At 35.9% G+C, this 24,672-nt stretch overlaps 1 protein-coding gene across 1 annotated transcript in view; it reads left to right on the top strand.

The window, feature by feature from the left end:
- Nucleotides 1-24,672, top strand: part of SHOC1 (shortage in chiasmata 1) — a 52,598-nt gene that overhangs the window by 4,357 nt on the left and 23,569 nt on the right. Inside the window, 13 exon segments of the mRNA XM_042882805.1 lie at nt 26-102; nt 2,765-2,894; nt 3,463-3,544; nt 5,671-5,852; nt 9,059-9,221; nt 10,784-10,886; nt 11,597-11,753; nt 12,735-12,839; nt 16,044-16,173; nt 16,893-16,987; nt 17,667-17,909; nt 19,795-20,247; nt 22,598-22,723. Coding sequence (XP_042738739.1) covers nt 26-102; nt 2,765-2,894; nt 3,463-3,544; nt 5,671-5,852; nt 9,059-9,221; nt 10,784-10,886; nt 11,597-11,753; nt 12,735-12,839; nt 16,044-16,173; nt 16,893-16,987; nt 17,667-17,909; nt 19,795-20,247; nt 22,598-22,723 — 2,046 coding nt within the window.

Raw genomic sequence — 24,672 nt, 5'->3', positions numbered from 1 at the left:
TATCATTTTTCTGAATTTCTTTTAGACAAGTGTCGGAAACATCACAAAACAGGAAAGATGTTTGCAGCTTTAAAGTATCAGTCAACAGACTATTTATATGAGGTATAGTTTTATTATTTCACTTATTATTCTGAAGGAATTATGTCAGTCATTTAAAAGATTCATATATGTTAAAAAGTAGAGAACTAATTTCTAAGAAATTGTATTTGTTTGAGGTTGTTGTACTGCACTGATGCTAGTATAACAATAAGGTTATTAAGGTTATATAATAATAAGGTTATATAACAATAAGGACTGATTACCTTTTTTAATAGAAAATTAAAGTACAATTTTACCAAAGCAGAAGAGCATTTATTTTTTGTTTGTCTATTGCATTTATGATTGTGTTTCATAACCTGTTGCTTAGAGCTTCCTTTGGAGTGTGTACTGTGCTTTCTAATGCATACAATTCAATTAATTACCTTTTTGAAGAACTAGTTTTAGTTTCTAATTTCTTTAATATGCGTTAGGTAATGCTACAAATCGTTGTACTCCTACTATAGATGGGGAAGTGTCATTTCTTTGTATGCTATGGATGAAATTTAAAATCTGTGTAAAGCAGATGAATGTGCTACAATGAATCTCCTGGCTTTATTAATGTTGATCTGTTACAACATGGAAAACTTAACAAAGTTCTGCTTTCTTTTCTGTCTACGTCTGTGTGATGTTATCCATTGCTTATCATTTGGTGCAATGTCTTTTCTAATTGAGGATTCACTTATTCACATTTTCAAAGAAAAGATATGAGCCATACTAAAAAATTTTCTGGCAGGATGGTGCTTTGCCTAGGGGGGATATTCCTTGTGCAAAGTAGAAGAATGAGATGGTGAGACATGATGCCTTCAAGAATTCAGAAGGAGTGCAAGTACGCTCACAAGTAGTCCTGGCGCATGTCTGGAGAAATGTAACTATGAATTAGTCTAATATAGTACAAATATTTGCAGGTGAACTGCAGTCCACACTATTGAATACCTTGTCTGTGTCCCTTTCCTCATAGTGCGGAAGGTGTTTTCCATAGTATCTCTGTTTGTGCCTTCTTTCTTAGAATGTACCATCAGAACCTTTTTCTGCTGTAACTCCAGCAGCATGTAATCTGTATTTCAGCCTTCCAGCAGCAGTTCTACTCAGTTTGATCTTCAGATGATTCTATAGCATTTGTGAATATGAATATTTGTGAAAGGGTATGTTAGCAAAACATGTACAGGGCCAGTATGAAAATAACTAGATTTGTGCTTTTTCTTGCCTAAATTTTGAGGAGTCAGGCAGTGCTGATAGTGGGATATATGAAAAGAGGCAGAAGTTTAGTGTTTGGTAACTTGCTGACTGGCTGCTGGCTCTGCAATATCAGCAGAAATAGTGGATGTGGTCACAAAAGTGAAGGTATTCTGCATCTGACTGTATGAAGGCTACGCTGTCCTGAAACTGCAGTTTCTTGTTTCTACCATCCTGCTAGAGAGCATGTAATAGTTCAGTGAACTTTTCAGGGATTTGTTTTACCAAATGCACTTGTTTAATGCTTCCAATTGTAGGAAATGCTGGAATTTGATGGGAGACTCAAAACTCTGATTCCTGCAAATGTTTAGCTAAGCTCAGTGTGGAATCCTTCTCTTGATGTTCTTGTCCTTTTATAAAGCCCAGGTATAGTTCTTCCAACTGCCCAGTTTAAATAAATACTTCAAGAAAGATGCCTAATTAGGGTTCCTTAAGCTACTGAGCATTGCAGGTGTGATTACAGAGTCATCTTAGAAGTTTGGTATTCTCTTACATCATAAATTGACAATACAGGCAAGCTGTACAGGACTGTAAAAAAACAGTGTCTTTTGTTTAAAAGAGATTTTTATAAAGACATTTACATTTCCTTGAGAAATAGTAGGAAATATTCACTGGCTAAATGATTTAAACATTAATAATCTTTTTAAAAAACATTTATATATATGAGAAAGACAAGAAAGGTTATGTTGTAGCAGACGTCATAAATTCAATTAATTCACTATAGCCATTATACTCGGAACAAATCAATCTAAAATGTTCTGTAAAATGTATAGCTTGCCTGTTATAAGGCCACCATCTGTGCACACAGCCCTAGGACGCTTGCTCTACTTTACAAACAGCAGTGATTGAAAATATGCTTAATTCTAGGCTACTGAGCTACAGGTATCCTCGCAAAACTGCATACTGGTGTTAACATTGTCTTTCTGATCCCTGACACCTTATTGCTTGCATTTACTTGTTTAGCAGTTTCTGCTTTAACTCCAGCAGCTCATATATTTTTAACCTCAGAGTACTGCAAGAGCACAGTCACTGTCATTATAACTTGTTTTAATGACAAGAAAGGTTATAATTAGGATTAGGAGAGAAGATACCTGCCTAAACATAGTGTTTTGCCTTAGAAAAAATTTGTTATTGCATCAATGTGGCTCTTATCAATTTTTGCAAGAGTTTTCTAAAGAAGATGGAATAATGGCAATTTTTTTTGTCTCCTTTTTCTTAAAATTAACTGTCATTAACAATTCTGACAGTTTTAAGTATCTGACAGAGGATTAAAGCAAAAAGGAAAAGGAATTTATAATTGTGACCGTTGACAGAACTAACTGAGTTAGATTGGACTGTGTCTCAGTTTCACAGAAATATAAAACTTAAATATAAAAAGGCATGGTGCGCAAAAATAAAAAAGACAAATATAAGTGTGTCTCATAATCCCATCACATGCCTTTTTTTTGTGCAGAGCATGGCAAGGCAAAAGTATTCCATCCGTAGATTATCACTTTGCTTTCCTCCCTATTTCCGACAACATGAAAAGTATCATCTGACTGGACTTTTTGCTCATGATCAGTATAGGAGGCCCTGGACAAGAAGTAAGTAGTCTGGTTGCTAAGGTTTACTTTAAATTCATTGTGGACTGACAGAAAGGTTTCTGTTTGAGCATAATATGATGTATTCTAATAGGAAAAAATGTATTTCCAGAAGTAGCACTCTTACAGCATTTGAAGGCAGGATTTATTCATTGCCTAAGCAGAAACAGATGGGTACTGGGTATTTGTGTATGGCACCACAAATTAGGGCAATATTTGATTAGATCGTTGACATCTCTGTAAAACTTCATGCTGAATTAGTCAAATACAGTATAAAATGTCAGGAGACATACTGTTGTGCAGGAAAATTAGTGGTCTAGATAAGTAATGAAAACAGATCTGTTTAGTTGGGAGATTATGCTGAAATTTTTGAAAAAATTGGTGTAATGATATGTGAATGTGTATAAAAATATTTGCATGTTTCTGGTTTACTTTCATTCACTTGAAAACAGTAGAAGCAACAATCTTTGCCGCTTCTATATGTGTTAGCTGCAGTTTAACCTCTGCAGTGATTTGATCTATACTTAAAAATGATTTTATTATTTTTTATGTGATTCTCTTTCTGTCCCAGTTACTTCAACACAGAACATGATTGCTGTTTCAGTGTTGGATCAATGGAAGAAAAGTTCATATGTGGAGGATTTCCTGGAAAAGTCAGTGACCTTATCTTTAAAGTATATACAATTCCTTTAATATCATTCAGCTACTTTGTGAGTGATAAGTTAGTGATGATAGAATATGGAAATGTCTTCTGATGGTATGAAGTGGACAGCGCTGCGGAGCTGTTCTAGGAGACAGCTTAAAGATGTCTTCTTTACTAAAAGTACTACTGCGAGGGCAGCTCTGAAAGTAATGCCTCCTATTTTATGATTTTTGCCCCAGATGCCATAGATGTTGGTGGTATCACAACAGAGTCTGAACCTTCTGCCAACATTCTGTTACTTGCTGTTGCTGTGTGACAGATGGCGGCAGAGGGGCACTCTGACAGAAAGGTTTCTGGCATGAAAGTGTGCGTGAAGTAAAGGTGTGGAACTGATTTCCTTCATGCAGAAAAAAATGGCACCTACCAATATCCTTCACAGAATCACAGAATCACAGAATCACCCGGGTTGGAAGGGACCCCAAGGATCATGTAGTTCCAACCGCCCTGCCTAGCAGGGCCACCAAACATACACATTCATCCTTCAACTCTTGCTGAATGTTTATGGAGACCAAACAGAGGATGTGAGCACAATGAGGGGTGGCTGGTAATATTTCATCAGCAAACTTGCTGAGAGTGCGCTCAATCCCACTACTCAAATTACTGATAAAAGTATTGAAGAGCAGTAGTCCCAAGATGGACCCCTGTGGGACGCCAGTCGTGACTGGCCAGTACCTGGACATAGAGCCATGACCGCATCTTGACAGCTCACTTAGCTGTGATTTAATAAAACGCGGCTCTCATTTGTCACAGTGTTCAAAGTTTTATGGATTTTCAAAGGCTTACATCTTGTTCAGCTATGGGCATTGTTGTCAATACCAGACAGTTTTCACTCATGAGCTGTGCTACTTGTGGATGCAAAATAACTTCAAGGCTGTGCTGCTTTGTAAAATGTTTTATTAAAAAACTGTAGCAGTTGTTCTCCAGTATCACTGACTAAACATGAAGGTTTATGCTGAAATTAAGAGATGCACTCTGTTCTCTATACTGATGCCATGTCACAGAATCACAGAATCACAGAATCGTAGGGGTTGGAAGGAACCTCCAGAGATCGAGTCCAACCCCCCTGCCAAAGCAGGTTCCCTACAGCAGGTCGCACAGGTCGGCATCCAGGCAGGTCTTGAACATCTCCAGAGAAGGAGATTTCACCACCTCCCTGGGCAGCCTGTTCCAGTGCTCCGTCATCTCACTGTACAGAAGTTCCTTCTCACATTGGTGCAGAACTTCCTATGCTGCAGTTTCTGGCCGTTTCATTTATGTGGTCGACCTCCAGATGGTTGGCAAATGTCAGGACTATGTAGTGCAACAGATTATTAGAATACTGAATAAATCAATAGGATGAACATTTGAGATGTCTGTTCTCTGAAATTAGAATATTAGAAACAGTTATTAAATATAAGCAGAAAACACAGGTTCTTCAGAAATGTAAGTTTGTTGTTCGTTCAATTTATATAGATATTGCAGCATTAAAATGGCCATATTTTAATTAGAAATTACAAGTATTTTATCCAAATGTATGGTTAACCCAAAACTAACTTTAAAAAAAAAAATCTGTTGTCAAATGGCTTTGCTATTTGTTTGGTAACCAGGTTTTCTCCCTGGCAAATATTACTAATACTGACATTAGCACAAAAAGTGTCAAGAAAATGAAATGTTTTTGCTTCTTTGTTTATACTGTATTTCACCTTTTTTTTTTGCCTATAATTTCTGCATGATATGTGAAAGATATGTATACATTTAACCCAGAGCTTTTTTGGTCAGAAGTGTTATGACACCAGCAATTTTGATGCTTTTTTCCAGCCATTGCCCTTTGTTAAATTTAATGCTGAGATTAAATTTAAAGAGTTTTCTCTTGGGAAAGAATTAAATATGTAAATTGGTAGTAGAGAGGTTGAACTTTGGATCTATATTTGAATAATGAAGACAAGTCTATAATTTCAAATTGTTCTGACTAAGTACAGTGACTATGAAAGTTCTTAGTCTGTCTTTTTGTGTGCCATTGATACACTCAGGAGTCACAGAAGTTATTAAAATTTCTTACAGCTGCTTAATTACCCGAATGTTTTTTCTGCTTTTTAGGAAACCTATCAGTTCTATAGGGTTCTGTGTCAATAATGAAGTAATAGCAAGCTCAAATCCCATCTCTCAGATTGACACAGAAACATATTATTTACTCGAGAAAGTTGTTTGTGAGGAAGCATCAACTCAAGAGAAATATTTGAAGATCGACTGTGCTACTGAGCTTAACGAACAGTGGCAAGGTAAGATGTTGACTCTTTTCTAACTTTTTAGAAAATTTAGGTTTTTTAGTCTTGTAAACTTCCACATTTTTTTGTTCATGACTGAAGGATCATTGAAGAGGTCATTTGGGTGATCACATTACTTGCAATTGCAGAAGTAATAACCATTTTAAGAGATGTTTTTTTTCCATGGAGAACTAGGGTTTAATGGGTCACAGTAGCATAAGGCAGAAAGTGAACCCAAAGGATCACTGTAAATAGATTTTGCTAGGCATTGGTCAAAATACTAATGATCCTTTGTACTTCAATAAGGTTAGATTCCTGAGGCATATTCTTTTAACGTATCAAGGTGGAAAAGAAATAAGCAGTTTCTACTTTGTTCCTGGGATTGAAGTATTTTGAATTGGGTAGCATTCCTTTGTGTTTTCAAAAACATTTTGGATAGTACAGCCCTAATGGGTATAATTCATTCTGATTTCGGAACAGTCTGTTGAGAAATTTTTATTTTACTATATTATGACATATTATTCTGAACTGGTTTTTTGTTATTGTTTATTCGTCTATCAGTAAATTAGATTACATTAGGAAAGCAAACTAACTTAATCGTTTGTTCAGACTGCTCCACAGCAACGTAGGGGGCACAAGTGGTTCTTGTTGTGAGTCTGTACAAGATAACATTTACTAGGAACATATTATCAACAATACAACTGTTCTACAGTTAGTAATCGAAAGCAGTCTTAGTTCATTTCCTTAAGCAATTACCTGATTTTTATCCACATATGTAGAATATAACTGAATGTTTTAATCATTAATCAAGTCCTCTATATTATGTAGTTTGCTCCCAAAATATCCTGTAATTTACATGGAAATTACAATAGCTACAAAGAGCACAATAGCGCTGCTTAATAGAGAAACTCTGAGCTACAAAGCAGCATTTTGTCAGCCAGCCCCTCTGCTGCTATCTGTGTTTAACAACAAAATGTAACAGAACATTGGCGAGAAGGTTCAGCCTGTATGTACTGCTGTGTCACCATCATCCACTCTGACCTCATGGGCCAACGTAGTGAAAAAGGAGGTATTACTTTCAGAGCAGCCCTCATATTTATCTACAAAAGGAATAAAAAGAATTTGTGTGCTTTCCCATGCTATAGCTCATACCTTTTTAGAAACAGCCTTTCACAGAATCACAGAATCACAGAATTGTAGGGGTTGAAAGGGACCTCCAGAGATCATCGAGTCCAACCCCCCTGCCAAAGCAGGTTCCCTACAGCAGGTCGCACAGGTCGGCATCCAGGCAGGTCTTGAACATCTCCAGAGAAGGAGACTCCACCACCTCCCTGGGCAGCCTGTTCCAGTGCTCCGTCACCTCACTGTACAGAAGTTCTTGCGCACATTGGTGCAGAACTTCCTATGCTGCAGTTTCCAGCTGTTTCCCCTTGTCCTGTCTCCACTCTCCACTTTCAAAAGAGGTAAATAACCATGGGCAGGAGGAGGTTTTCTGTGGTTGTTTTTTTTTTTTTTTTTGGCTTTTTGAGAACTTACAGATAGTTATTTTACTTAAACAAAAGTAAGTAGGCAAGCTAAAAATACTGCTTTCTTAAATTCTTTTTATGGCAGGACACTGTCAATGGTTTGTGGGCTGGTTCAGCCCTGTTCTGTGACTAATGGGGTGGTGGACCCATGGACCCACAGCCCAGGAAAGGGGAAAAAGTAGGGAGATAGGCCTAAAACAAAACAGCAACAGTCTGAGCAAGAAAACTAATGTACTAAATATGAGATGTCAGAGTGCAAAATAACACAATATAATACAACATAATTGGAATTGAAGCTAATCAAACAAAAGAGAGAGAGTGTTCAAAACCCAAAGGCTCTGATCTAATGCTGAAGGTGAGATGGCTAAGGAGCACGCACTGCAGATATGAGCAGCAGGAGAGGGACAATCTCGTGACCTGCGAGCAGTTTTATCTTTCCCTCTGAACAGAAAATGGAAACAGAACAGTAAACAGTCCGCCGAGATGTGTAGTTCTTCTCTTCTGAAGGTATACCTGAACTGTCGGCAATCCATAGAACTGGAGCATTAACTCTGTAACTCCCAGTGCTCTACATGATGTTAGGATGTGAGAATATGGTAACAAAAATCTTAAAACCATGACAGTCGTCAAGCTATTCATTAGTCTTTTGACAAGCCTATTGAATTAACAGATAAATAGTTGTTGATAGCACAAACACTGCGTTACTTCAAGCCATTTTTCTTAACTGTTGTTGCATTAAAGAAGGAGATCTTAGCAAAAGGCTGACCTTTGAGGGGAGTATTTATTTGAACATTTATCTCTCATTTTGAAAAATTTTAAAGCTATTTGGTGTCACTGAATACCTGGTAGTTGACTCTGACTAATCTGTTGTCAGCATAAAACCAACTTTCAGAAAAAACATGAAGATGTATACAGTGAATGACAAAACATAGACATTTACTTCATAGGTAAATGTTATCAGAACAGGAATATTAAGAGTCGTACAATGCGATTTGATTGGAAAAAGTGAATAATGCCAAATTAAGGAAGAATGTGGTAGAGAATTTGAAATGATAATTTATAACTGTATTTCAAATAGAAGGAGATTAAAGTTTAGTTCTAGATATATTGCTATGTATTGTTGTGTTTTTTCTACTAGCCTGTGTGTATCAAAGTATTTCATAGTTATTCCTGCTAATGCAGATTGAAGAGAAATTAAAGTCAGTTATTTCTTTTTTATTGAAATCATCATCATTTGTCAACTCCTCTACTTCTGTCTGTTTTTTTTTCCAGAAAGTTTATCGTTGTTGCAGAATTAGCGAATCCACATTTTACTTTTAGATGTAATGCACACATTTCTTCATTACTGCCTGCTGAAACGTATGAGCCTGCTACAAATTGCTAAGTTGTTAATACTAAGTTATTCAGCCAAAACCTGCTGCAAAAGGTCCTTATGGTATTTGATAATGCAAAGAAGGGAATGAAAATAAAGCAGCTTTTCCTTCTAACAAGTGTTACGTGAAAGAAAAGAAAAAAAGCTAAAGGAAAAGAGAACTTGTCGGTTATGCCTCTGGAAATCTAGACTAAGTTACATTTAAAACTTTGAAACCATAAAATCTTTAAACTAAGACATAATTATTGTTTTGCTGATGTTTGTAGCATTTGGAATGTCACTAGATAATTCTTCTGATCATTCTTTTTCTTATTTTTCTTCAGATCTACATGTTGGAGATGAATTTGTTTTTGTTGATAATCTGAAAAACTATCATAAAAAACTTCCTAATTTATCTACACTTCTGGGCAGACTTAAATTTTTTTGTGTGAGAGATCCTTTTTTAGTTTCTGAAGGAGAGAATTTAACAGAAGAGAATATTTTTAGGTATCTACAAATTGAATAGCATTAAGTATAAATAATAACTTATGAGGAAAGCTTTTGACAGGTTAACAGATTTCATGTATTAACTTTTTAACTAGTTCAACAGGTAAAGATTTCAGCTTCTCCCACAGAAAAAAAATCTTACGATAAAATTTATACATGCTATTTAAAACAGTGCATAAATGAAGTCATGTTGTTATTATACTTTGTAAGAATTAATTGTGCTCAGGAATTTAGTCTTGAAATGCAGGAAGAACATCCATTTCCAAGGGATCTCATGCTCCCCTCGACTGCCTGATTCCCTCTCAGTATAATGCCATTAAATTGAGTTCAGTCTGGCTAAATTTTCTGCTGATTTACTCCATGTTCAGATGACTTGTATAACTTTGCACTTGTCAGGGTTGCCAGATTCACAAACAAGGTGAAGTAGAATTTAGCTAATTTAATTGTACCTGCGTAATAATAGAACAAGGATGAGTTATTTTCCTGTTTTTTGGAACATGCGTTCTAATCTTCCAGTGAGTCCTGAACAAAGGCATTGTGCTTATGTAGACTTCAGTAAATTTCCTCCAAAGAGAACACAATCCAAATTCCCCTATAACTTTCAAAAATAAAAGTCACGTGGGAAAAAATGTCAGTGTGAACATTTGGAGAACTAGCTCTGGCCTGCTGATGCACAGCTAGCCAGTCACCAAATATATCATGGTAGGGAGTCCTAATCACCTAGTAGAGCACCCAGGGAGACTCATGTAGACAAAGATACATTTAGATAAATTTCAAATTAATGTAAAGTTGGGTGATATCTCGAAGCTAGACATGGGCATATTTTTACTCTTTGATCTACAGTATTCCTCTAGGAAGATAGTGGTGCCAGGTGTAGATGGAAAAGCTGTCCCACTAAAAGGGCGATTCTTTTCAGTTTTACCACCCTACAAAGGCCACAAGGAGCAGGTCCAATGAACAGGTTTCTTTCTGCTTGAAAAATCTTTCACCCTGTCTTTGTATTGTTGCTGTGAAAAACAAGTAATAGTCTGACTTTTAAATTTAGTTTCTCACCATTTTAGAATACTGTCACTTACACTAAGGAAAATACTTTTTTTAATAGTCAGCATGTTCTACTTTTTTAGTGCATGAAAGATTCCTGAAAATAGGAATGAAAAGCAACTGAAATCAAATAATATCATTTTTAGATTAGAGAAATTTTGCATAAAGCATAAAATCTTAGAGAAAAACAAGATCTGCAGATTTTCCAGAAAGTAGGCAGTTTCACAAGACAGGACAGTTATAAATTAACAATTTTAAAAAGTAGATTTTTGTTTCTGTTGTTTGTTGTTGTTGCTTTAAGACAGATCCAAATAAGTGATACTACTCTGCACCTGCTGTACTGTTTCTTGAAAAACAATTGCATATAATTATACGTTTTGTTAAAACATCCCTTGGAAGTGCCAAGTATGTGTTTAGAAAAAAAAAAAGTTTTTCCACATATGTAGCTGTCAAAGCTACTGCTAAGATTTTCAATCTTAGATATGAAGTAATCACTTCCTTTATTTTCTGGTCTTTTAAAGGGAGTGTTTGACTTTCCGCAATAAAATAGAAATGCAGGAGAGTAAGAACGAATTTCAAGGAATTATGGAGGAATTCTGTAAAACAACATTAGAAGATAAAGAGGTATCACGATGTTGTTTCTGCCCAATTATTTTATTAGTGATTGTTTTATGTGTATTATTGCTTGTTCATTTGCTGGTCATGGAGTTTTTTTTTAATATATATTTTGTAAATATTTGAAGCTTCTTGTTTCTGTGGTTAGAAAAACACTGGTATTATTTGCCTATTTTTAATTTTTCAGTACAGTTGGTAAGAATTTCACCCTGTTAAGTTGTTCCTACTGAAACCTGACGTGTTGGCATATTTGTGTAGGTAACGTTGCACTAAGAGCAAAAATGAATTGGAGTGGAAAGCCATGGTGTGTCTATGGAAAAGAGAAAGTTCTAATGCATGCTCTGGAACCAAGCTTCTTTTCTGAGGAAACAAAATGAAAATCAAATTTATCTTTCTCCGTATTTTAATATTCTATAAAAAGCAAACATTCAGTTAAACAAATGGGGATTTTGCTTGATTCAGAAATATCTGTTTAGATCTACTCTTTTTATCGCATTGGTTCATTTTGAAATATTGTACGCTGTCATTTTTCTATGTATTGAACAAAGCTTTGTGTCTGCCACGTGTATTTCATGTCTTCTTTCTCAAAAGCTCTGAGATCAGGTTAGAATTCATTTAACTTGATTAACTAATTAATTTTTTCCAAGTTAAGACTCTACAATAATGTCAAAGAAAATTTAAAATTTACTTAACATTCTGTGATGATTAATATTTTTCAGTATTTCGTGTTGCCTTTTGAGTTAGAATTCTGCAAAAGCAGCAACAGCAAATCAGAGTCCAATAAGATTCCATCATATTTGGAATTGAAGGAGTTACTAAATTTAGCTCCAGAAAATATGGCTTTTGAAAATATGTGTGAAGAGGTAATCAAAGAAGGTGAGAGCTGGTTTTCTTAAATGCTTTATCCAGTTTCCTTATTGTTTTTACAATAAGGAATAAGGCTTAACATGATCTAATCTTTTACATTCAATTCATTTAGAATTTATTTCAGACTGTATCAAATTAGAATTTCTATATGTGAAACCATGAATTATGCCATACAGAAATTTCAGAGTGTTAGAAATGTATCATCAGATAGCCAAGGGGAAATGGCTGGTTTAGTCTTCAGTTATGCTGTAAACTTGAAATAAACAGGAGGCTTATTCATAACTATATCTGGGTTTCTGTTATTATGTGGAATTATTTTGTGTTGCTAAGAGAAAAAGATACTGCCTGGGACTCTTTACTTTGAGCTGAAAAATAAATTATAAATGAACTTGCATTAGTTTTATCAAACAAGTGAGGAAAACTGCTTCTTTTTGGGGGATGCAAATTAGAGTGAAACTGTTGCTTATTGAAGGTAGGAGCAAGACTTTGAAACAACATTTGCAGAGGGAAGCTTCTCTGATACATTTAGTACATTAAATCGTACACGTCATATTCCAGTACCAAGCAAAATGACCTGGCCTCCAGTGCAGATGTTTGAGGATTTTGTGTATAGAATAAAAAGGAATGGATTGACATTTATTTTAATCCTCTTCAGCAGCAAGAGAACCTGCGTACACAAGCACTTAGTAAACTACATTTAGGCTACCCACTTGTTGCAGAAATCACGTCACTGAAGAAGTAAAAAGGCTGAGTGGTTCAGATTGCAACTACAGTGCATTTCAGTTGTTTTCCAGCAAGTCCAAGGGACAAGACTGGGCACTGTTCTGGTCTATAAATCACTGATTTATGGCACTTTGTGCTACTAATCATAATGGGAATTTTTCATACTGATAAATTATGGAGATCTACCAAGGAGATTTTTTTTAATTGTTTTGACAGGAAAGATCAATAAATGGTTAATTTATGGCATCCTTTAAAATCCATTTTCAGCTCTCAAAGAAAAAATTGCAAACAAAATGGAAGTTGCCAAATACTGTCCTATTTCAGTGGTTAGCTCCAGTAACAGCATAAGTATGTTGGAAATCTCTGACACAGGTAAGAAGACCTACACCCAATCCTGATACTTCAAATAAATTCTTCGGGTGGTTGTCCCCATGGTATATTCTTGGGAGCATATGTGCCTCATTTACTTAAAATAAGAGCATTTGGCTTGGGTAATCTATTTTGTACTTTCACCATAGATGGGTAGAAGTGCCGTGCTCCTTTCGAGAGTGCTGAAAGATAATAGCAACCAGCTTTGGTTCTTTACATTTCTTTTGGCTAAAGATGGTGCATGTAACTTTCATATTTAGTTTTTGTATTATTATTTTTTTTTTTTTATCTTGCAACTTATCTACTCATGGAGGGCAGAGTAAAGCGAAGTCAAGTTGATTATGGTTTTGAAGTGAAAGAGTGCAGTTTAAAGTTTAAGTACTTATGTAAATACTTTAAAAGAATGGTGTTGGAGGACAATTCTGGGGGAAGTACCAAGGTCAGGTCTTCCAGAGGTACAAAACTACTGTGCAATCATTTGGCTTGTAAGTGGTTCAGGAGTGCTGTGTGAAATGAATTGAAACAGACACTGAAGCTGTCTTCTGCAGAAATAAAGTGAAAATGTTGAGTTGCTGAAATGTGAGTTAAATCCTTGCTTTTCCTATGCTGAAATCAGGGAATTTCATTCTGAAAAGCCTGGACAGAAAGTGGCATTTGAAATTCATTGTGTCATGGGAAAAGTGGCAACATTTGATTAAACAGCACTTAGATGAATAACTATTAAGACAGTTGGACTAGATGATCTCAGAAGTCTTTTCCAACACTAGTGATTCTATGATTCTGTAATTTCTCCCTCTAATGTATGTTCTATCTTGCAGAAGGTCTACCCATTTTTGTATTGGGCAGTAGCAGTGTTCTCCTACAGCACATGTTCACTTGATAATTTTCCATTCAGCATTTCTAAAAATTCTAGAGTAATTCTGTGTTTTCTTCAGATCAAAAACCCTTTTTTAATCTCAGTTTTAATATGATTTAAAGAAGATTGATGTCTTTCTCTTTCAGACTAATAGTATTGTGTTCCTGACATTGTGTTATAGTGGGATTTTGATGGGAGCAATCATATGTGCTCCAAGTGTGTGGTGTATGGTCAGTTTGCCTTAAGCTTTGTTTTCCCACGAAGACAAAGTTAAACTTAATTTCCCTCCGTAAATTATTGTCTCACAAGATTAACTTCAATCTGAATCCACTAAACTAATAAGCAGGAGGAGCTGAAGTACAGTTGGCTATGGCCTTACGTAGTATCTTGTCCATTCTTCCAGCACAGATGAGTAGGAGAGACATCTTGAATTGTTTTTTAAAAGAAAGCGACATCATTAATCTCTATTACAAATTTTCTGGCTGAGATCTGCTATTGAACTGAGTAAGATTCAGTCACTAGGGCACAGACAACTTGCATATCTTTCTTTTATTTTTTTCTTTCTTCTAAAGATGTTCACAGATCTGTAGGCTTGTCATCTGCAAACCCAACTGTATTAGGAAGACACAGTTTCTAACGGAAGTTCCTATATCGAATCGAATTTCAACAGGGAAATCTTAGTATTCTCCAACTCTTTCTTAATTTTGCTGTATTGAGTTAGCAGAAGCACAACATATTTGCTAAGACTCCAAGAAGAATGAGTCTGAAAATAATGGCATTTTTAATCAACATTCGTTGTTTACCAACCTTTCCTGCTAGCTATAGGGGTTATTTTTTGATAAAGGAAATGAGAGTCAAGAGAAGCCTCTCAGGATTTTATGTATTTAGAAAGTGAATAACTCTCTCAGTGGAGGCAATGTTCAGCTAATGTAGTGGGTCATGATGTTCTAGTCTCAAGGGCAGAATAATTAGATGTGAATGAGTATGAACAGTATTGCTAAAAGAGAAATAATTGTGCTTTATTCAGAAATTTTGCTGTCCTGAGATAAGCTCCAATCTTGTCCAAGAAAAATCATAACATTTGTTTCCTGACATGAAAAACATATTAGGAAATCTGAAGTTCATAGCTGAAGTTCATTGCTGAAGTTCACTGAGTTTTTTTTTTTTGTTCTAAGTGAGAAAGAAATTATACTATTTGGAAATGTGCTTCTTTCTGTGACAATTTTAATTTTGTATTTTTCAACATACATTGTTTCCTATTTTCTAGCTTCCTAACACTCTCCTGTATCCTTCCTGCCCTACAGTCTGCTTGTTAGTTTGGACAAGGAGCAGCTGCAAGCCGCTGGGCAGGTGTCTGAGCTTACTGAGTGACAGTTGGCCTAAACACGTGCTTATGGTGTTTGCAGCTGCTTACAGCCTGTTGAAGTGAATAGTGAATTTGTTACAAACGTTTTTCCATATGGAGGCACTAATTTAATTCCACTTTTTCTGGCTGTTAGTTTTCTGAGAGCATGGAAGAACTGTTGGGTTTGTTTGTTTTTTGTGACCTCTGCTTTCTGGTCAAACATAACTTTCAATACTATTGGAAGAGTGCTGGGGAGATGAATACCAGGCCAATCATATAGACCTGCAATTTTTATGGAATTATAAAAAAACAAAAACCCACCAAGTTGCAAATTCTGCATAAGATTTTAATGGAAAGAAATAATCCATTAAAATATTCACATTTAATATGATTAGCAAAAAAAAGCTTGTGAAAAATGACTGACACATAATAGTAACAAGCATGCTTGTCTATATATGACCTTTAGAAACATTGCTGTGATTCATTTCAGTGTTCACACCTGTGAATTGAAACAACTAGCTCTATTTGGAAACAATTCCATCTTTATAAGCCTGAACTTTGTTCCTGAATTTTCTAGTTCTATTCAGTTGTACATGCAGTTATAACCTCCACAAAAATTGTCTCATCTCTCCAATCTGAATAGTTTCATTTATGTGTGAACTCAGAAAGCCAACAGTGGTCATCACGTAATGTCAGACCTCACTCATAATACATGGTAATTTAATTGCCTTACATGGCAGAATAGGTAGCCAGAATTACGTTACAGAATGAATGAGGGAATGTAATCTCTGTACATTTTTATCTCCAAACTGTCTGGGAATTAAATACAAAGTATGCCTATTTGTTTTTTATTGCTGAAGTGGTGTATTATCCCATAAAAACATTAGGAATGTTAGTGCAGACCATCATCGTAAAATTTCTAAGTTCTCATGCTTCATTCACGTGAAGCGTTGTGAACTATATTAGATTTTTGTTTGGTTTGGGTGGGGTTTTATACATTTTCTAGCCAAGCACATCTCATATCTGAAAGATGAAATGGAAGTACCTTTAACTCCTCTATGCAAACAACAAAGATCACAGGTGAATTTTCTCTGCGTAGGACTTCAAGAAGAACTTAATCCTCTTTTTGATAACAGGTAATGAAAACTTTATAGTAATAAATTATGCCATAAATCATAAATCCTTAAAATTAGTGCAGAAACTGCTTTGGTCTATTTGTTAATTGGTAGTGATGTACGCTGAGAGAGTTATACATATATTGTCTTACCGTATAAACAATGTGAATTATCTCTATCTGTGGCCTTTTTTAACAGAGCTTGAAAAAGAAACCTCATTTTCTATTGTAAACCTTCTTCTCCTAGGAGACTTGATAGACTGAAAATCCATTCTCATTTTTTGAATAGGCAGCAGTAAATATGTGTGTATAGCATGTATATATAGCAAGTATATGCATTTACCAGGTATCACCCGCCAGAAGAGATTCTGGAGAAAGTAAGAAAGTATGTTCTGTGGCGTGGGGGTGCACAGCAATGGAATTCAAGCCTTTTCATACTGACATAGAATCAGGATGGCTTCATCCTTTCCTTTTTATTCTGCTGTAAGACTAACTTTTTTCGTTTTGCTGTCTCTTCCGCATATGCAGAAAGGCTTTAAATACCTTTTTTGGCAGAGAACACAATCTAGAGAGAATGTTCTATAGGCACAAGAAAATATTTTTGATGAATGAGTGTGTGAACATGAAATTTAAAGAGATAGTGTCTTTAGAAGTAGTTTTGTATAAATCAACCAGTTTTAAAATTCAACAGATGATGCTGTTAAACTTCACACTTTTAAGTCTTCTTTATATTCTTCTTAGTGTTTTGATTACAGAGCCCTCTAAGGAATACTTAGACTCCTTGGTATGGCAATCAGAGAAGTACTGGGATAATGTGAACTCTCTTTTACTTGTCGGTAAGGAAATACTGAATTTCTAACTGATTTTGAACACTTCTACATACATGGAGAAAATGAGGTGGAAAAAATAAAATTGTAATACAGAGCATGTCTTCTGAGCCACTGAGGCTTAGCCTGTTAATATAACTCTTGGGTTTGGATAACCTGACTTTTTAAAGTAAGCAAGAGGAACATCAATACGGCAACAAAGAATTTAATATGCCGTGTATTCTTCCGTGGAGATAATTTGAATGAAGAGTTTCAACTTCATTACAAAATATTTTGTTCGATACTACTAACTGTGTTGAAGAAGTGAGGTAGTCTGAGCATAAAAATAAAATCTATTGAAGTAATTCTATTTTGGATGCTATTTTATCTGAAGTAATGTTTTTCAAGCAATAGGAAAATACTGAAAATAAAAAATAATTTTTTAACTTGACAAGAGCTGAATTCATGTTATGAAACAAAACAAAACAACAACAACAAAAAGCTGCAGGTGATTTCTGACAACACCAGAATGCTCATTACTAGTAACTGCTTTGCTTTTAAGTCTCATAATGGGCACTGGCTTACAAACAAAAATAAAACCGAGGGATATGCATACTACAAGGATCATGAGTACCTGGTATTTGCAAAATGACATTCTGCTTATTTCCGTTTCTAAATTATTGATGTGTGTTGATTTCTGTTTTTGTAGAGTATCAGAGCTTTAAACTTGAACATCGGCGCCATTCTCTCACAGAGCTAAAGAAAATGCTGTCAGTTGATGTAGAAACACCAATGTTTATGTCACTTGAAAAGGACTGGTGGCTTCACATGAGATTAGATCTGGTCTGCACTGATACTTTGGAGCAATTTAAGAGGGATTCCAATAATACAAACAGTTTGTTTTCTACAGAAGTAGAAACATTCACACAATTTTCTATACGTCAGTTAGAAAGTAAGTATCTTTAAAATAAATCAGTGGTAAAAAGGCAAAGATAGATACAGAGAAAGTGAAAGAAAGGGTTGATTACATACTTCCAACAAGGACAGAAATGAAAGATTTTTTGTTTTCAAGAACAAGTTTTGTAGCACTGTGAAGCAGAAACACTGCTGTAGTTAAGAGGTACTTTCGGAAACTTATGACATCTTGCAGTAACGAAAACGTTTAAATACACAAAGTTATATTTTCTAAAAGTATGCAGATGAAATGTCAACCATAGTTCTTTTAAATTAAATGGTTTCATACATCACAGCCCATTGCTTGAATAAGTGTACTCTTTGTTCGGTTAAAAACAGATACTGAAATGTTCCCAGAGAAGGAAAAGGGCCTGGAGCACAAGTCTTTGAGGGGTGGCTGAGGGAACTGGGATTGTTCAGTCAGGACAAAAGGAGACTCAGGGCTGACCTTATTGCTCTCTACAACTTGTTGAAAGGAGGTTGTAGCGAGGTGGGAGTTGACTTCTGCTCCTGGGTGGCAGTGATACTGAATGAGTAGTAATAGTCTCAAGTTGCACCAGTGAAGGTACAGGTTGGATATTAGGAAAAATTTCTTCTCCAGAAGAGTGTTTAGATATTGGAACAGGCTGTCCGGGGCACTAGTGGTGTCACCATCACTGGACATACTCAAGAAATTTGTAGACATAGCACTTAAGGACATAGTTTAGTGGGCATTTTGGTGATGGGGTAGTGGTTGGACTATGTGATCTTAGAGATCTTTTCCATTACGATGATTATTCTGTGATTCTACACGGGAGAATTCCTTTGGAAATAGCAATTTTGGTTTAGAATATTTTGATAAACTTTTTTTTTTTTTTTTAATAAAATTATTTTTTTATTTTATTTTTTATATATATATTTTATATATATATATTTATTTCTTTATATTATTCTTTATTTTATTATTTTTGATAAACTTTTAAACTAAACACACCTGAGATTTGGAATGCCATTCACAGAGGCCTAGACAGGCATGAGCAGTGGACCTGGGTAAACCTCAGGTTCAACATATCCAAGTGCAAAGTGTTGTACCTCAGTTGTGCAACCCTCACCAGTACAAGCTGTGAAACATTAGGATAGAGAACAGTCCTGCTAAAAAGTTAGAGGTACTGGTAGATGGCAAGCTGGACATGACCCAGCAGTGTGTCTTCACAGCCCAGGCTGTCTGTATCCTGTATCCTACATTAGAAGAAACATGGCCAGCAGGGTGAAGGAGGTGATCCTGCTCCTCTGCTCTGCACTGAAGAGACCTCACCTGGAGCACTGCATCAGAACGGGGAGTCTTCAGTACAGGAGAGACCTGGACCTGATAGAACATGTCCAGAGTAGGGACACAGAAATGATCCAAGGGATGGAACACCTCTCCGATGAGGACAGGCTGAAAAAGCTGGGGTTGTTCAGCCTGGAGAAGAGTAGGCTCCAGGAAGACCTGATAGTGGCCTTTGAGTACCTAAAGAGCAGCTATGAGAAAGGAGACAGACACTTGAGTAGGGTCTGTTGTGATAGAATAAGGGGAAATGGTTTCAAACTGAAAGAGATTTAGATTGGATATAAGGGAGAAGTTTTCCCAATCAAATGTGTTGCTATCCCACTTCTTAGAAACCTAACAGCAGGAAGCATCACTTTTGAAAACTTAACAAAAACAGTAGTATGGCCTTCTGATTCTCAGAAGTACTCAGTAGTATTCAGAAGTAATCAGTACAAATTTTCTAAAATGAAATCTGGAAAGACAGAAAGAAGAAATTCAAAAATGCTTTCAATCCAAAGTAATTTACTTCAACTAGGAGCAATTTAAAAAAAAAAAAATCTGCATTACAGCAGAGAAATCAAATTTTATTTTTTAGGATGGCCTGAAGAAAAGAATTCCATGCCAGATCAGGAATTGCTTTCTAGTGAAAGAGGTCAGATGGATGAAGTAACTGATGTTTGCATGTCACCTCAGACCAAGATGCAGCACTGTGCCCTGCCTATAAATGCTGCGTCTTCTCTCAAAATAGACAAAACAAATACACCTCTGGAAAATGTTACTGGAGGAAATATACAAAAGAGAAAGATTGAAGAACCTGTTTATTTCTTCAACCGAGAAGAGAAGACAGACATATCACTTGTGTCTGTCGGTTGTAAAGATACACCTTTTAAACAACACAACTCTTCTGAGGGTCAAAACCTCACGTCGTTCACACTTGATTCAAAATGGGACAATGATGATTCTGATCTGAACAACTTTATAATGCTAAGGTGCAAACGCACAGTCACACAAACACAGGAAAAAAATGGTGTAGATCATCCTGAAAAAGGTATGTGAATGATTTTATTCTGCTGTTATTCCATTTTCAGTACTGTTTTCTAATGCCAGTTACCATGGATGCTGGTAGTTCATGTTTATAGAATTATGGGGGAGAAATCTCAGCTCAGTGGTAAAATTTTTAAAATCTTTAATGTAGATAAATTTTCATCTAAGGTTCTTGACTGCATTTGTTCTTTAGATTTCTTTGGGGGTTTTTTTGTTTGTTTCTTTTCAGTTCTGTTGGAGTTGTGTTTTCTTTTTGTTTTTCTTCTTGTTGTTGCTGATTGGTTGTCTTTTATTGTAACATACATGAGTTTATTCCTGTTCTGAAAAGTGACTTTAAATTGTACTAAATTGAAATTGAAGATCTGAATATCAGGCAGCACTTATTTACAGTGTGAGTGCTAGACCCTGGCACAGGCTGCCCAGATGCTGTGGAGTTTCTGCCATGAAGATTCCCAGGCCTGGATGTGGTCCCAGGCATCCTGCTCTGGGTCTTCCTGCTGGGACAGGTGTTAGAACAGGCAAACACAGAGATCCCTGCCTATCTCAGCCATGCTGGGATTCTCTTTTTTCAGTATGTCCTGAGTAAGTTCTTTGGAAAAATCAGTTACTTTTATTTTCGCCTTCGTAGAGTTAGCATAGCTTAGACAATGAACAAGAGATAAAGTTCTCTCAAAAGAACTGCTGGAACTGTTCTTGTTTCTATAGACCACAGAAAATAATGAGACAATACAGGTGTAAGAGAAAACAAGAAATTATTGTCAGCTTTGTTCTCACAGTGCTTATGAGAGAAGCTCAGGGTATGGAGTGAGCACTGCTGGACTGAAAACAGAGGAAAAAGAATAGGAGGAAGTCCTTATATGTTTTAAAAAATAAAAGAGTGGGGTGATTTGTGAGGCAGTGACATATTTCCATGCTCATTTTCATGATGGTCATACAAGAAAATATTTTTTTTCATTTTTTGGACTTGGGTACCAGAGTTTTTGACACCAACCTTTTATTGTGTTTCAGTTGAGTCTCATCATTGAAAAAATAATGTTAAATAAAAATTTTAAGCAATAATTATTATGGAATTGAATTAGGATGTTTATTTAACTACAAGTTATTTTTAATCTTATCGAGCAAATTAATTCTGGGTGAAATTCATCTTTTGCAGTTTCTGGAAGACATCTCACTGCTCCCCTTTGTCCCCCCAAACTCACAAAACAAAACAAACAACCAAACAACCAAACAAACATTGAACTTTCATTGCCTTATGGAGAAGCAATCTCACTTTTAAAACTACTAGAGCAAGTTATCAGAAATGTAGCTTTATGCTACCATCTAGTGAATTCTGACTACAACTGCATCTCCTAAGAATACAAATAAAAATGTTTTGAAAGACAAGCAGTCAATTCTACACTTCCAAGCAGGGAGTAGTAAGCTTGTTAAAGCTTAGGTTAATGAAACTGTAGAAAGATACATGCTAGCAGGTAGACCCCAGTGTAACGGGTCTGTTATGTCTGATGTAAAAGCAATGCATAAAAATATATAGTTATTAATGTGAAAAGCACTGGTGTGAAAAAGTTGTGAATGTATATGTTTTTGTAATAATTAAAGCCTTATTAAAAGTCATTCTAAATTTAGCTTAATAAATACTTGCACTATTCATAGGGCTATTCCACTTTTGTTTCTCTTGTGTAGCTTACTTTTTAAAGATTCCACTTTGCATAATACCTAGTTTAGAAAATATACAAGAGAAGTTTTTTGAGTTGGCTGAAGTTCTTAACTGAAAATAATTGGCAGTGTTTAGGAGACAACCAGTCAGAACCCATTTCTGAAATAAGAGATAGCACTGACAAAGGAAGCTTTGTGAACAGAAGTGCATGGAGGTCATGCATCAGCATCTTTAAAGAGCAAAGCAAAAAACAAAAAACAAAACTAAATACTAGTAACTTGCAATGGATAGCTGTGAGATAGGAAGAAATTGTTATCTTATGTAAGCGATTGTTCAAAAAAGAAATTTTTCTTCTGCCCTTTGCTGTTTCCATGTTCTTTCTGGGTTGCTTATATTATCTAATCCCTTCTACTCATACTTGCTCATTATCAAGCATCTCCGCTCACAATGACTGAGAACTTGTTAGCACCTCACTTCCAGGGAAGTGCAGCCTGACACTGCCACGTCTTGGTCTGTCTCAACGCCTTTTTCAGTAGTAAATGAGATGTTTGTGAAAAGAAAGCATTGTGTATGTCATACAAGCTATTTAATTTGGAAAGCTTTTCTGCATGTAAAGTTATTTACAGAACAATTTTCTTAAACATTGAGAGGATTTTGTTATGTTTGTATCAAAATTTTTATCCCTGATTCAATGACTCAGTGCTACAGCCTGAAGAACTACATTTATCTGATCACAAAGAAGACAGTTCCGTTTGTGAGCCTGCAAGAACAGAGAAAAAAGAGCAAGAGAATGACAGCAGTGTCATAATCAAAATTCAAGCATCAGGTATACTAATTTTTTATGTACTTTATAGCACTACAGATGCATAGCATTGCAGCATATTGTCATTTTTATATTAGAAAAATTCAGTTAGATAAATATGGAGATGATTAAACTTACTATCTTCCTTGTGATTGATGACATTCAAAAGAGATGGGCATTTGTGTACATTGGTGTGAGTGCAGGCTATGTGATTACGACTTAAGACGAAGACAGATCGCATGCAAACCAAAAAATGCAGGTTTTTAGTTATGTCTGACCCATCAGCTGAAATGAAGTCTCTTCAGATTAATCAGTATTCTCATATTACAAATGTGAATTTTTCTGTAGAGTAAATGAGAGGATGGGAGGCAGGATGGATTAGCAGTGAAAACGTCTTTAATAAAATACAGTTCAATAAAGTAACCGTGCTACATCCACACAATAGCAGCTTGCCTTGTGTTTATCTAGTACATGACTGAGCCTTACTCAGTGAACTCCTGATGCTGTATTTTTTTAAGGCATTACATCAGAGAACATGCACTGAGAACTACAGTTCTACCATACAGGAGTTGTAGATAGGAGCCATTCCTGGTAGATAAATATTAAAAAGATATTTATCCAGGATATTTTACAGCCTCAAACACATTCAAAGCATGTCCAACTCCATTACAGTCCTTGAAATGGAGAGTGTTTCATTGTGCTTCAACAAACCCAAGTGCAGGATGCTGCACCTGGATTGAGGCAATCCTAAACAGTGTCACAAATTCGGGGATTAAAGGATTGAGATCAGCCCTGCAAAGAGGGTTTTCTGGGTACTGATGGATGAAAAATTGGACATGAGCTGGTAGTGTGCATATGCAGTCCAGAAACACTGTACTACACCGGGCTGTGTCAAAAGAAGCGTGACCAGCAGATTGAGGGAGGTAAATGTCCTCCTCTGCTCTTGTGAAGCCCTACCTACAGTACTGCATCTAGCTCTGAAGCCCCCAGGGCAAGAAGGACATGGACCTGTAAGAGCAAATTTGGAAGGGGACCACAAAATGAGCAGAGACCTGAAGACTCTCTCCTGTGAAGGAAGACTGAGAGTGCTGAGATTTTCTGTCTGGAGAAGAGAAGGCTCAGAGAAGACCTTATTATGGCCTTCCAGTATTTAAAAGGTGCTGATAAGAAAGACATTTACAAACATATGCAGTGACAGAACAAGGGACAGGAGTTCTAAACTGAAAAGGTTTTGATTTAGATTTAATATTTAAAGGAAATTCCTTACTCAGAGGGTGATGAAGCTGTGGATGCCCCATGCCTGGAGGCATTCAAAGCCAGGTTGAGTGGGGCCCTGGGCAGCCTGATCTGGTGAGTGGCAGCTGTGCTCATAGCATGGAGTTGGAACTGGATGGGTTATAAGTCCTTCCAACCCAATCCATTCTGTGATGGCCTTGCATGTAATGGAAAGGAATCATTCTCAAAAACAAACTATAGCCAAAATAGATGTTAGAAAGATTTGCTTACACTTTTTTTTCTTTTTCTATTTTTTTTTTTTTAACAGTGAAACAGTGAAGATGATGACTAGAATTATACTTTAAGAATAAAATGATACATCAGTGCAGGAATATCTGTACTAAATTATACAATGAGCATCCAAAATTCTGTAGCATCTGGCGTATTTTCACACAGAATGAAAAATTAGACTTGAGAGTAATTTTTTTTTAGTATGTTTAATGAGTACTTAATTGTTAAGAAGTAATGCTCTGATCAAATAAAGCTCAGTCATCAGCTAGCTGAATTACATGATTTGTATAGGTCAGCTGAAAATACTTTGAAAAGTAATAGTAAATTCTTGGAAGAGAACACTCAGTGAGTTCTCATCTTCTTAAAAAGATCAACTCGGTCAATTACAATGAACATATTAAAATAATGGGTATTAAAGAATAAGTAAGAGATTGGTTTCTTTGGCTTCTCTAGGCAAAGATGTCAGA

This window comes from Lagopus leucura, unplaced genomic scaffold, assembly GCF_019238085.1.
Source record: "Lagopus leucura isolate 7727_CA_CO unplaced genomic scaffold, USGS_WTPT01 Super-Scaffold_100036, whole genome shotgun sequence".
In the NCBI taxonomy this organism is placed as follows: domain Eukaryota; kingdom Metazoa; phylum Chordata; class Aves; order Galliformes; family Phasianidae; genus Lagopus; species Lagopus leucura.
The sequence above is the reverse complement of the archived record's forward strand: the minus strand, read 5'-3'. Positions and strand labels throughout refer to the sequence as shown.